This window comes from Trypanosoma cruzi, genomic scaffold (assembly GCF_000209065.1).
Source record: "Trypanosoma cruzi strain CL Brener 1047053517145 genomic scaffold, whole genome shotgun sequence".
Taxonomy (NCBI): domain Eukaryota; phylum Euglenozoa; class Kinetoplastea; order Trypanosomatida; family Trypanosomatidae; genus Trypanosoma; species Trypanosoma cruzi.
The window spans coordinates 445,815-458,844 of NW_001849571.1; the positions used below are offsets into that span (position 1 = coordinate 445,815).

The 13,030-nt window shown below is 53.4% G+C and overlaps 3 protein-coding genes and 3 pseudogenes across 3 annotated transcripts, besides 9 other annotated features; 4 read left to right on the forward strand and 2 right to left on the reverse strand.

Moving 5' to 3' along the window:
• Positions 1 to 5,478: a sequence feature (areas not merged during assembly with more than two copies in the genome that could not be assigned to a particular haplotype).
• Positions 20 to 2,359, reverse strand: Tc00.1047053506967.10 (trans-sialidase, putative; the record flags this gene model as incomplete). Its single annotated transcript, XM_811084.1, has 1 exon — positions 20 to 2,359. One exon carries the CDS (start codon positions 2,357 to 2,359, stop codon positions 20 to 22), a length of 2,340 nt encoding a protein of 779 aa, XP_816177.1.
• Positions 3,153 to 3,208: a microsatellite.
• Positions 4,294 to 5,175, reverse strand: Tc00.1047053506967.13 (hypothetical protein, conserved; the record flags this gene model as incomplete). Its single annotated transcript, XM_811092.1, has 1 exon — positions 4,294 to 5,175. One exon carries the CDS (start codon positions 5,173 to 5,175, stop codon positions 4,294 to 4,296), a length of 882 nt encoding a protein of 293 aa, XP_816185.1.
• Positions 5,479 to 5,723: a sequence feature (heterozygous, non-Esmeraldo-like haplotype).
• Positions 5,724 to 12,918: a sequence feature (areas not merged during assembly with more than two copies in the genome that could not be assigned to a particular haplotype).
• Positions 6,214 to 6,245: a sequence feature (AT_rich).
• Positions 6,417 to 7,114: a mobile genetic element.
• Positions 6,426 to 6,651: a mobile genetic element.
• Positions 7,558 to 8,514, forward strand: Tc00.1047053506967.16 (annotated as a pseudogene).
• Tc00.1047053506967.20 (uncharacterized protein) lies at positions 8,645 to 9,184 on the forward strand (the record flags this gene model as incomplete). Its single annotated transcript, XM_811085.1, has 1 exon — positions 8,645 to 9,184. The coding sequence occupies one exon, from the start codon at positions 8,645 to 8,647 to the stop codon at positions 9,182 to 9,184; it is 540 nt and encodes a 179-aa protein (XP_816178.1).
• Positions 9,332 to 9,386: a microsatellite.
• Tc00.1047053506967.27 lies at positions 9,784 to 11,643 on the forward strand (annotated as a pseudogene).
• On the forward strand, positions 12,045 to 12,758 carry Tc00.1047053506967.34 (annotated as a pseudogene).
• Positions 12,919 to 13,030: part of a sequence feature (haploid, Esmeraldo-like haplotype) that runs on past the window's edge.

The following is a 13,030-nucleotide window of genomic DNA, read 5'->3' on the forward strand; positions in this document are numbered from 1 at the left end:
GCAGAGGCCACACACTTCCTCAAGAATCGGCAATCCCCCACAATCCAAGCAGAAGGAGCAGCGGCAGCAGTCCGCCTCCGCAAACAGTGCTGCCATCACCATGTGCCCCAAAGTGGCGAGCGGTACCGACACCCGTTGCTCCTGCCGCCAATGTTTTCAGACCTGTCAGCTTTGGAATAGAAATTTTGTTTGCGTTGAGGACGCTGATCTCATTGTCATCCAACGGGCGGTTGTACAGCAGGACATTCGTCACGGTCACAGGCACGCCTTCTTTGCTCCCTGCGCTGCCTCCATCCCCTCCAATGTAGAAGTGGGAGATTCCTTTCGAATCCGTGCTTTTCAATTCACATGACGCATCTCCCACACGCTTACCATCGACGTACGCGGAGCCCTGTTTGCCGTTCCGTAGCACAATGGCCACTTGGTGTGTTGTCTCTGGCTCCCAATTACTGCGGAGTTCCTTGGTCGTTCCGTCACTGCACAGCACCTGCCACTTCCCCTCTTTGTCATACGACAGTCCCAGGAGCACAGGATTCTTATTGTCATTCGTCTTCGCACCCATCAAAGGAATGGGGGTATCTCCCTTCGGCTCACCGTCGATGGACACCGTCGCCACAAGAGTGAAGTTGTAGTTCGCAAAGTGGTACAGCTGATTCTCCCCCTGCTTGCCAACGGGCCACTCCGCCCACGCTCCCCGGAACGTCACACCATCCGCATACACTGTTGCCACCCCATTCGTTCCTTTCTTTACTGTGGCATCCACCCCAAGGTACTCGTCCCTCCATGTGTTATCAGAGAAGTTTTTGGACAAAAAGCCAACCAGCCCAGTCGTGATCTTAACAGCGCTGCAGGCATTGTCAGCTGAGGCACGCTCCGCATCACTTTTAGAGGGGCACAGCTTGGAGACACGTTCGTCCACTTTTTTCCACGTCGCCAGCACATCCTTCACCCGCTGCAGCTGCGCAGTCAGACGCACAGAGACCATACCGAGTGATGGTTTCTCCCCTTCGCCCTTCTTCTTCTCGTACAGTGCAATCAACTCATTATTACCTCCACTTTTGTACAGCAGGGAGCTGGCTGCAACCTCATCGTCTCCTTCCACGGATACCGGCCCAATATCAACAATGTGCGTATTGTCCGTCAGCCAAAGATGGAGTCTGCCCTTTACATTTACTTCTTTATCAGCCTTATTGGCATACACCGGCAGAGTAACGAGCATCACATTCCTGTCCTCAATCTTCGCTGTAGTGAACCCGCTTCTAACGGCCTTCTCACTTCCGACCTGTTTGTTGCCCCACACGCGCGAGAGTGTCCCGAGTGCCTCCGTCCACGAATCCCCCTTGTCACAGGACTCGTACACCCTGCGGCGGCCATCATCACACGCTGTCATCATCATGAGTTTTCCCTCCTTCCACTCCACGACGGAGGGATCGCCGCAGCCACCATCAGACATCCACTTCGACAGCTTCCCACTCTCAGTGGCTGAGGAGTATATCAGCGAAACGGCGTTTCCATCCCTCTTCGTGCCTTCCACGGGAAACACAAGCGTACCGTCCTTCATCTGAACACCCGATCCACCGCCGCCAATCAGCCGTGTCAATGATTCGTGTTGTGTTTCAAAATCAGTCCACGAGATAACGGAAGCGTCTTTCCAATAAATTTTTTTACCGCTGCTCCCATCATTACTGACGTTTCCCACAGCCACCAAAAGCTCCCATTTAGCTGCTGCTGCTGTGTTACCAGCAGCTGCCTTAACTTCAAAACTGTAGGTTCCAGCAAACATGTAAATATCACTTCCCTGCACGACTGTTGTTGGTCGGCTCACATGTACTTTTGTCCGGCTTTGGGAAGCATCCGGAGCTCCTTTTGGGGAAGGACACTTCCCTTGTTCAAACTGACATTCCTCCAGTACTTGTGTCTTCAGTTTAGTTGTATCCAATTCGTTTGATTCTTTATCGGTCCACTCCAGGAGCTCCGAGGCAATCCCAGTAAAGCCGTTCTTTCCGGCTTCCGTGCACTGCGCCTCGGCAACGGCAAACACGCCACCATCCATCTCAACAAGAACTGGAACACGTAACGAACTCACTGTTTCTCCTCCGTTCTTATCTCTCCAAACAAGACTTTTATCCGGTGAAGATCCTGAAGCTGACGACGTGCCCTCAGTGGCTGTAGCTCCACCAGTGCCGCAGCACATCATCACGACGAGGAGGAGCGGCACCGCGGAAGTAAACACACGCCGAGACATGTTAGGCCTCTGCGGCTCACTCTCTCTTCCTTCCCTCCTCCTTCCGCTGGATCCGGTCACGCGGCGACGGTTGTGTGTGCGGGGTGCCTTCACTGCAGCAACACGTGAGAACATACAAATATGTGTGTGTGGGCGGTGTGTGTGCTGTTGGTCCTTTCAGTGCCTTCGAATTTCACAGTAGCGATTAGTCGTAAATTCCTCCTTGTGTGAGTAAGAAATAAATAGAGGAAAAACATACCAAGAAAAGAGGCAATAGAGTGAGCACCGTCACCCATCCACAGAGAGTGACATTATCATCCCCGCCGCAGTCACTCCCAACAACAACAACTCACGCACACAGACACACGGAACGAGGAGGATGAACAGTGCACCGGAAACACACAGCGACTGCCACCACCAGCAGCAGGAGTCGCGGCGGGTGTGTCGTTATTCGTCACGCGTCAGCACACACCGAGCGACGCCCACACCCAGCAAAGCAACCAGCGGGAGGCAAACAAGCACAACGGCCCTTCGCAGCACCCGCGCGCTGCCGCCAGTCCTTTAATGCTTCTCCCTCCAACGCACCCGCTCGACCGCCACAGGCGCACATCATCCCGCATAACCGACGAATCCCACATCGGCCGATGAGCAGCAAAAGAGACACGGCAGCACGTGCAGCTGCTGCACAGGAGGCGATACGCACGTACCCCAGGCACCCTCAATGACACACCACCCAATCAATGCACACTTGCCCAAGGCACCCTCAACACCACTCACTGGCTGCATGCCGCCAACAACACACCCGCTACGCGTCGAAAAGACATACCGCGGGCCCACGTCCTCCCTCCTCGCAAGGGCCGCCGCAGCCAAAATATTGTGCGTACGTGCGCTTTCAGCGTTCACGCCGCTCCAAAGCATGTACGACGTGGCGTGTGTTTGTGTGTGTCTGCGTGTGTGCGTATTTACATGTGCTTGTGTGTTTGTCAGCGCCTATACCTGTAGAGCAGCTGTGTGGAACAAGAGCGTCCAAAGAAAGCAACGGCAGAGAGAGGCAGATAGCAGACACGCACTCCCACGGCGTCGGAACAGACGATGTTCTGGAAACCCAAATCGGCGGCTGTGGGAGTTTGGTGCTGCAGTGGAGAAGTTTGCGGTGACGGACATTTTCTTGCCAACCCAAATTGAAAGTAAATCTGCTTTTTTCCTTGTGGCTACCGTCGGAATCGTTGTCCGCGGGATCGGCATAGCCGGGAGGAAAAACTGGGCGATGAATGAGGAGGTTCTTCGTGAAGACACTCTCATCAGGGGCGGTTCCTATAACTTCTCCGCAAAGACTTCGGTGGGCGCTGTTTGAAGACACTTTTATAACTCCAGCTGCCCATGAGATCCGCCAGCAAAAATCTTTTTGCGACACCTCGTGGCACGGGTGGAACAAATGGCCGCGCCGCAGGAGGGAACTTGGCCCGTGACGACCTTTGTCCTCCCGCTCGCGGGGCGTTCCTTCGCCGCAAGGGCTTTTTCTTTCATTCTGCCTGGCCGCCGCGCTTCCCTCTTTTCCGCGTCTCCCCTCCTTGTTTCATTTCGCCGCGGCGCTTCTGCCCATGGGAGGCGCGGTGCCATCATGTCGGCCCCACTCCGTGTCAAACGCCGCCCTCTCATAGGAGGACACGTGTGCTGCGCGTGTGCCTGGGCAGCGGGGACGTCTCGTCACCAGCCCACCACCTCCCAGAGACGCTGGTTGCAGGTGGCAATGCGATTGGGGCGGTCCAAATGCTTGGCATAAACTAAAATAAAAACGATGCTTTAGCGGTCTACTGTTGTTTTGCCTCAAATGAATGCAGAACAATAAAATCCAAGTTACACCAAAGGAGATTGAGAGAAATTCAGGGAAGACCCTTTGCAATTGTCAAGGCTTCAATGGACAAAAACAACATATTACTGCGCATGTTTTCTTTTTTACTGGTGTGCCATTGCCATTTGGGATCGTTTCACTGCATAAATAAATCCCGATAGTACTTTGTGGCGTCTCGGCTTTTGTCTCTCTCTTCAAATATACGACCCCTTCACTGTCATGAAAACACACGCTGACGGAACTTGACCGACCCACGACACAGAGGGCAATGAGTCACATTTGTTGCGCATGCATCGCATAAGCAATAATGTCCACATGGAACGAGCACCGTTTCCTTGGGAGAAAAGCACACCACGCACCTCTCATGCTCATCCGTCTGTTTATCATCGTCACCATTTTCTAATCCATGACACAATCGCTTTGAGACTGCTGTCGCGTGGCCTTTTGATGGTGAGCTGACGCCTTCTTCACCAAAACAAAGCGGAATTAAGCCTTCAGCTGACAGCAACTGGCCCAGCTTCTTAACGACATCATAAAGTGAAGATGAAACTGGATGCCATGCTGCTAGCTCCGGTGTGTGACAACGTCCGGTGGCATCAACGTATTTGTGGTTGCTCGCTATCCTGCATCCTCGTTCCGCGCTGAGGAAAAACACCAGAGGAGGCTCAATGGGGTACAGGTGCGTCAGCCATATCTGCAGGGGCAAGACATAACGATGTGGTGGCGCCTGCTCACGGCTGTCTGGGGTTAAAGAAGTGTGGTCACTGTTGCTTTTCTTAATAGTAATAGGAAGCCCACCATAGAATGCAAGTTTTTCCTGTTGTGTCACTCCCCAAGTGGCGTCACGACAGTAGAAATGGAAGGTGTTACACAAATTCTCGACGTCATGAAGGATGCGGCACAGAACTTCAGGCTTACAGTGTGGGGAACAACTAAAAAAGCGAGTAATAATTTCGTTCATGTTATGTTTGATTGTATGCTTTCCCCTAAAGGGCAGAAGGAAGCTTCTCAGAAAAGGGAGAATAAACCATGCAGTAATAATAAGGTTGTGGGGACTTCGTAGAAATAAAGTCACAGTATCTTCTTTTCCAGTTCGCATTCCCATTCGTAAACTAAATACAGAGCCTCCCTCTCTCTCTTTCTCCATATATATAGTACAAAGGAAATAGCGGGGTGCGATGGAAAAGAGATTTCATCACCCATATAGATATTCAATTACAGAAAAAAGTCTCTCGCAGAAACCCGCATCTATGGGCAGGAGAAAAGAGATCGAAATTTACTCGGTGGGTGAAAAAAGGCCTGAACTCACTTCAAAAGTTGTTTCTCCAGCGGACTCCATGTGTGTGTCGCCTCTCATCGGCTGCATCGGCAGACAACGTGGATCCGCGCCTTGAAAAAGCCATGCTTCTGGTAACGATTTATAAGATCGGGAAAGAATAATTTTCCACACGCCCCTTCCTCAATTATGCAGCACGTGCAAGAATCCCAAGCTCATATCGCCAAGACAACTTCCATAAAACAACCGTCCAAATCAATGGAACGCAATGTAAATTTCCAGAATCGAGTGCTAAATAGGGGTCCATTGCATTTCTGTTGCTTGTTCATCGTGTTTTTTTTTTTTTTTCAAATAAATTCTATAACCCACAAGCCGGCCACCGTCTTCGAGCACGTTCGCCCTGCCGAGTGGAAACGTAAAAGGATTTCCTAGCCCCCGGAGAGGGCGTGAAACGCACACGATACGCCATGCCACCGAGCTAGCACGGTGGAACGATGATCCCCCGCTGCCGAGAAACAATGCAATAAGTAGCTACACAATTAAAGGACTCTTGTTGAGTTCAACAATGTCGCTTTTCATTTCCATATTTGTCGAAGAGGAAATTACACCCTCATGGTCATAAATTCTGAAGCAAAAGCGGATTTTACCCAAAATGATGGTGCCACTCTTTTTCAGGTGTTGGGCTAAGCATATCTTTTTCTACCTCCGGCATCCCGACAAAAGTATTTTGCCGTCAAGTTGAACATTTGTTCAACAGAACCGCTGTTCTCCCAATAAGCGCATCGCACGGCGTGACGCCAGATTGCGCAAATAGTTCTCCTTCCCAACACTGCGCCCCATCGAGCAAAACAGCGCCTCACGATAATATAAATAAATAAATAATAGAAAATAAACGAGCAAACGCCGACGTCTCGCACGCACTAAAAGCTCCGGCAACCAGGGAACAAACACCCCTTCAAAGGTGCTCGTATAGAAGCAAATAGCTATTAATCGCCTACCGCAGTTTGCTACAAGAGAAACGTCCCAGTGGCAGAAATAACAACCCACAACCGCTTATACAAAGCAATATTGGGCTGGGCTGCTGGCCGGATCCTCAAATGATCTAAAGAACTCAAACATGATGGATGAAAGGAAAAGTTAAATAGAGAAGCCGTGGGTTCGCCACCTCCTTAGTGTCTGCTCCAAGGATATATATTCGGATTGCCACTTTCATGACACGTTGTACTTTGTTAGTACTAGATATATTATAACTCACGAAGTGGCAAACTTTGGACTCCTCCTGCCACAAGACCCCGCCGCTTCCCTTCGCCAAGTCCTGAAGTGTAAACACGCGACCACGAGATATACCGTCTGTAGGGTTTTCTGCTGACACCACGTAGGAAAAGGATGCCTGTATCCCGCAAGACTCCAAAAACTCATGTTTCCGTTGCGGCTCCCAAGTCAAGGCGTGTGATTTTGAGCTGTCTTTATTCGCCGTACCTTGTAGCGAAGTATTGTCCGCCCAAATGTCGATAGTGGACCGAGAAACGGGAAAGCAACCAAAAACAAGCAGCGCACAGAAAGTGCCTCGGCATGCATGATAACAAAAAGACTTCCTCTTCCATTTCCCTCCATTAATATTAAAGTTACAGGAATTTGAGAGAACACAAACCTATTCGATTATAAATAGAAGAATCAGTCCTAACGGCACACGACACCTCAGCGTAATTGATGATACACTTACGATTGTTCTCAATAATCTGTCTTAACCCCTCACCGTCACCTCACTCCACGAAGCACACACATAATGTGCCCATTGTATATATGCATGCACACCCATGCAGGCCCGTTGGTGCTCTCTTTTGCACCACACGCACCGCTGCCGTCCTGCCTGGCTGCATGGGCGGAGCACCGTAACTGTTTCTGTTTTGTTTTTATTGCATTGAGTGGGCGACCTCTCTCTCTCTCTCTATCCCTGTGTGTGTGCTTTGCTTTACGGGAGCAATGAGAGTGTGTGCGCTGGTCGTCCCACGCTTTGGCTTTTTCATTTTTTTACTTGTGTTGTGGTTGAGCACATCCATTGCGCTTTTTTGATCGGCTGCATGCTTTGACTGCGATCACTTTAATCCTCCCTTGTTATTCCCATATTGTTTTTCTTGTTGCTGAGGAAGGTTTCAGCCTCTCGTAATCTTGCCAAGCCACTCAGTGTTTCTTTCCGCGTGTGCCATGCGCCTTTTTATCCACGTTGCCCGCGGCCAGCAGCGCTGCTTCTTCTGCTTGTGATGATGTTTGTGGTGTGATTCGCCAGTTGGTGCTTTTATTTCACCTTGATGTATCCTTTTTCTTTTGACGCCGCGATACGTCCGACGGCGCGAGGTTTATCTCGTTTACGGTGAGGAGAATGCATCTCAGGGCGCAGGATGCATTGCAGGTGTGCAGCGGCGTCTGGAAGGATCCATGGGTGCCCGTCCGCATTAAGACGTCAATAACGAACCCGTGTGACATCAGGAAGGACTGCGTCTTCTCCTGGTCTCACGCAATGAATTTATTGAATGACAATCGCCACTGTAAGGATGACGTTATATCCTCTGCACACGGTAATATCCTTGCCGAGGAGGCTATCCCTGCTGCTGTAAACCCGCATGCGGATCGTCTGCTCGTCCGGCCACTGGAGGGTCCGCTGACTGTGTCCTCATTTGCCACGGGCACCGTTTGCGGTTGGTTCACGGTGCCTGCTGGGCATTGTTCCACTGGTGCTGCCAATGCTGAAATGGTGCAGTGCGTGGCTGCGGCGCTTGGTGGTGTGTGGGCACTGCCGTGCGTCACGCTGGAGGATGGCCGTCCCATCGCTGGCACCATGCAATTTGCCCGGCAGTTTTATTTCACGGACGCCTCGACATTTGCATCGCCGCGCACCTGATGGCCCATGCTTTCGGGTTCGACTACCCGCACATGGCCAGCCGCAGCATGGTGGGGAATGTTGCCGGTGTACGTGGCAGGGCGCTGTTGGTGGTGGTGGACTCGGCGACTGCCGCGATGCCCGCGAGTGAGCACCACGACTGCGACGACATTGATGGCATGGAGCTGCAGGATGTCGATGGGAACGGGAGGACGCTGGAGTCGCGCTGGCGGCAGCGCCACGCGAGGGATGAGTGGATGGCATCGATTGTGGGCGCCGGCTGCTGCAGAGGAAGTGCTCCGCACTGAACATGAGTGAATATTGCTACATGCTCTGCGAAGCGGGCGTTTCTGCCAGACGCTGCGCTTCGGATTTGCATTCCAGCGGTTGGTGTGTAGACGGAGTATCCATGAGATGTCAGCAAAACGACCGATGGACAGTTTCCCCATCACTGACTCCGCACTGGATGTGAGGGATATTGAGGCTGTTATTTGGAGGGGAGAATGTTTGTCTGCGATGCCTGGGGATGAGCCCTCTTCGTGGTGTCTGGACACGCTTCCCACCAACACGACGGATGCGAGGGACCCGGGGAAGACATATTTCAGTGCTGCCATGCATGCGGCATTGAGGTGCCTCGGCATGCGGGTGCATCTGGAAGTGACTGAAAAGGGTAACGTCCGTTGGTTCCATGCACGGACGGAGCGACGGTTGCGTGGGCCACTCGACCCAACGATGAGGGGAAACGCTATTTGCCGTGACCACGCGCAGGTGTGCACGATATCCGTCACTAGCGGCAGCCTACTTCCAGTGGTTCCGTGGGGTGGCGAGGAGGGGGCGTGTGGAGCAGGACGGTTTCACCGGCATCTACTGAAGAAGGATTGCCAGGGGCGTCCGTCCCCGTTGCGGAGAGCATTGAGACCGACCGCGGCACACCACCGAAGGATGTGGACTTAGCTGCTCCTCAGAAGAATCAGTTGACAGAGGAGAAGTGGATCCGGCCAGGATGCCCCGACAGACCGCAAGAAGCTTCTCTCGGCGGCAGGGACCGAAGCAGCGAGACGGACGGCGAGCAGGCCCCGCCTCCGACTCCCGGTAATGACACTGCTGCTGCTGCTGCTTGTCCCTGTCCGCTGCTTCTGCTTGCCTCTGCTGCCGCGGTGCCAACACTCTATTGATTTGCGGTGTGGATGCCGTTGCGCTGCAAGGGGACTGTGCTTCCTCCTGCGTGGCCTGCACCCAGCATTGGAAGCCCAATAGGAAAACATCCATTTCAATGGGTCTTCTTCTCCATATGCATGTGCTGTGTCCACTCCGTTTGACTTTGTGTTTGAGATTGGTTGTATTTCCGAAGCACACAGCTCTTCCCGTGTTGCTTGCCGATGTGGGGGACACCAGATGGTCGTATGGCATTGCTTGTGTGTTTGTTAGGTTTTCTGTGATGCACATACACACACAACGGTGCGAGTGAAATGTGCGCACGCAAGGCGCACACACGCATATCCAAGCACATTTTCTGTGTGACTTCTACTTGACATAGTATGCGGGGCGGGTTGGTGCGAGCAAGGCCGACGGAAGCGGGGCAGCCGCGTGAGCCCAGCAATGGCGTTCGTGGTTGTGTGCGGAATTATATATTCCATCAGATGCTTGACGTCGTTTATGGATAGTTTAAAGTTTTTTTCTGCGATGCACATGCTGCGTCTGTGCTAAACTGCTCACTGCGTCTTCATGAACTCATGGAACACGGCGTGACGCTGCTCGGGGACCTATGACGCCGCGGCAGCCGATTATGAGTAGCCCTGCGCTCTACTTTTTCGCCGTGGAGGATGCGTCTGTGAGCCGCGTGGTTGAGGATTGGATGGCAAAGGTCCCGTACAGGGATGCACACATCTTTGCGTTGGGGTGCACTCCGCATCGCACTCCTCAGCAACTCGCGCGGTCTCGGATAGCGCCGAGGGCGATGCGTTTGAAGGACATTATGTTAGACTTTGTCGCCCCTGAAGTGCTGGTGTTCCACCTCAGCATGCAGAAAGGGTTCCCTCAGCTGCTGTCGCCGCTGTTGCCTCCGAATTAAGAGTCCGTTTTGAACGTTGCGGAGTGTACGTCCTGTGGCGGCTATTCACGCCATGAACAACGGTGTGCCTTTTATTCGCCACCAAAACAGAGGCAGCATCTGCCATTGGTTTGCCGGGATCTTTTTTGAGGGCTCGCCAGGCGCTGCCACGACGAGCCGGATTTCACTTAGGGGCGCCGACAGCCGCGGCAACCCGGTGCGGATCATCGTTGATTGAGGCTTCGAAACGGTGACGCCGCTGATGCACCAACGCACATGTCAGTGTCTGCTTGATGACCTGATGCCGCTGGGGAAGAAAGTGTATGAGCAGACCTGTAGGAATCGTCTGGGTGTGGACTCGAAGCGGCAGTAATTGGTGGGGAAGATGCATTCTGGTGCTGGTACCGTCATTGTTTTCTTGCACAGTGCGTGGAGGAGCTTTTGGTGGCGCTGAAAAACTCCACGCGTATCACCCGGGATTGGCGCAGGGCGTGGAGCCGAAGGCCAAGCTTGTGAGGTTGAGCAGTGCGGTGCGGGCTTTGCCGGAGTTTCGAGAGAGGCAAGCCAGACTGTCGCTGCACATCGATTTTTTGCGCGAGGCTTGTGGCACAGTACCGGGAGAAGCGACTGGCGGAGGTGTGGGAGGTGGAACAAGACATCGCCGTTGGGCACAAATCCCTCAGGAAAAACCTGGATGGCGTGCGGCACCTGACGAGGGATACCGCAACGCCCCGGCCAGTGCGCCTGCGTCTTCTCCTGTTGCTTGTGGCTGCGAGCAGCACCGACGAGTTGAAAGAGGCCAAGAAGCAGCAGCTGATCCGAGACGGTGGACTGACGCCCAACGCCCATTTGTTTGCGAACCTTGGGCATGTGACGAGGAGGGCCGGGAGCGTGCAACGATACAGCACGGCGTCGGCGCAGAGCGGACGCAGCACGAGTGCCTCTGCGAGCAGCGCCGCAACGGACGGGATACGTTTCTGAAGCATGCCTGTATGATGATGGGGACGGGCAGGAATAGGACGCTGCGGGTTGGGCTGTCGTTGGCGTCGGTGTAGCGCGATCATGCGATGAGGACAAATGGCGCGAGTGGTGCTCAAAGCAGCGGAGCATGAGGGAAAAACGCCGAGCCATTTCAAGGGTGTGGTGGCAAATGGGAGAATCATCCTGATCTGGGTGGCGGTGGTGGTGGGACGATTGCCCTCACAACTCCTCAGCGCATTGTGCTGCTTGTTTTGGGTGGTGTGGCCTGCAGCGGGAGGCGCTCGGTCCATGAGATATCCAAAAGGTATGGCCGTGAGGTGGTCATTGTGGAAACCTCGCTGTCGCGTCCTGAGGTGTGTTTGTGCAGGGACTTGGCACTTTACGGCAGTAGGACTTACGGCGAGACACGCAAAGGAATGCATCGAGGGCCAAAGAGTGGGAAAGATGCAACCACACACGATTGCGGGTGTCTGTGGGGATTGTGTGCGCTTCTTCCTGCATTCCGTTTCTCTCCATGAAGCGCTTCATACGATGCGCGTGTGTGTGTTTTAACGGCTGCGCTGCTTGCATTTTACCTTTGTTTCTTGCGTGTGCGGTTGTGGGCCATTTTTATACAACTAAGAAGGCGGTTGAAAAAGGAAGGACATTGGTGGAGCATGCACCCACGGCTTCAGTGTTCATCCACTGGTGCTGACTTTTCTTGCCAAGGCATTTGTGCACGCTTTTTCCTCCATTGTCTATTATCTATTTTTTGCACGGGAATCAACAGGTGGGCATTCGTGAGTGCTGCGGCGAGCTGTTGTTGCCCTCGCCGGGACGCGCTTAACGGCGTCAGCTCCATGACTTTGGCCTAAAAGGAATGGGACTTTCTCCTGATCCTCACCGCAGGCGCATGCCGTGGACGGCCGAAAAGGAGTGTGTGCCCGGTGTTGTTCATAGCTCCAAGGAAAATATGGTGTTGGATGGCGCACAACGAGTGGATGTGGAATGTGTCGACCGTGTGCATCGCAGGTGTATTCGCTGGAGGCATTGCGGGCGGCCGTCGCCACATGCGAGTACAATACATGCAGAGGAACGAACATTTTTAATTGGTCTATCAGGTGGAATCCAATGTACTTGGGCAATGCTTTACCGCGAGGAGTGGCCGGAGGGGACGTACGACAAGAACGCCACTCGCACCGTCATTTATTTCCGTCGCCACGGTAGTAACCCAGCCCGCGCCAATACGCCCTGCGGATTTTCCGAGGTGGCACGCGCTGTTCTGTTTGTCGCCACTGTTCCCTCACCCCGAGCGTCGGTGCAGACGTCCCTGTCGATGCAAGTTCCTGTCGCTTGCGGACACACACCCATTGATTGATGCGGCCGGCACCGCAGCCCATTGCTGGTGCTTCTGGCATGACTGCTGCACCGCCCCCAGCAGCTGGTGCAGTGGGACTGGGGACGAGAACACAGCAGAACAATTTCAGTCAGATGGTGCTGTGCGCCCTGTCAGCGTCCCGCCGACTCCAGCGGCGAGAACAGAAATCGACGGGACAGAAGAGGAATCAAATGACTGCCGGGGAAACAATTGTTTTTTAACATCACTCCCAGTCAAACAGCCGGAAGAATTAACAACAAAATCAGTCACCAACAATGACAAAGGAATAGCGACCACCGCCGACAGCGACAGCAGCACCGCGGTCTTCTACACCACCTCCCATCCTTTGTGTCTTATTGTCGCGTATGGGTGCTGCTGCTGCAGTGGTGGCGTCCGGGCCTGCATGAAGTGG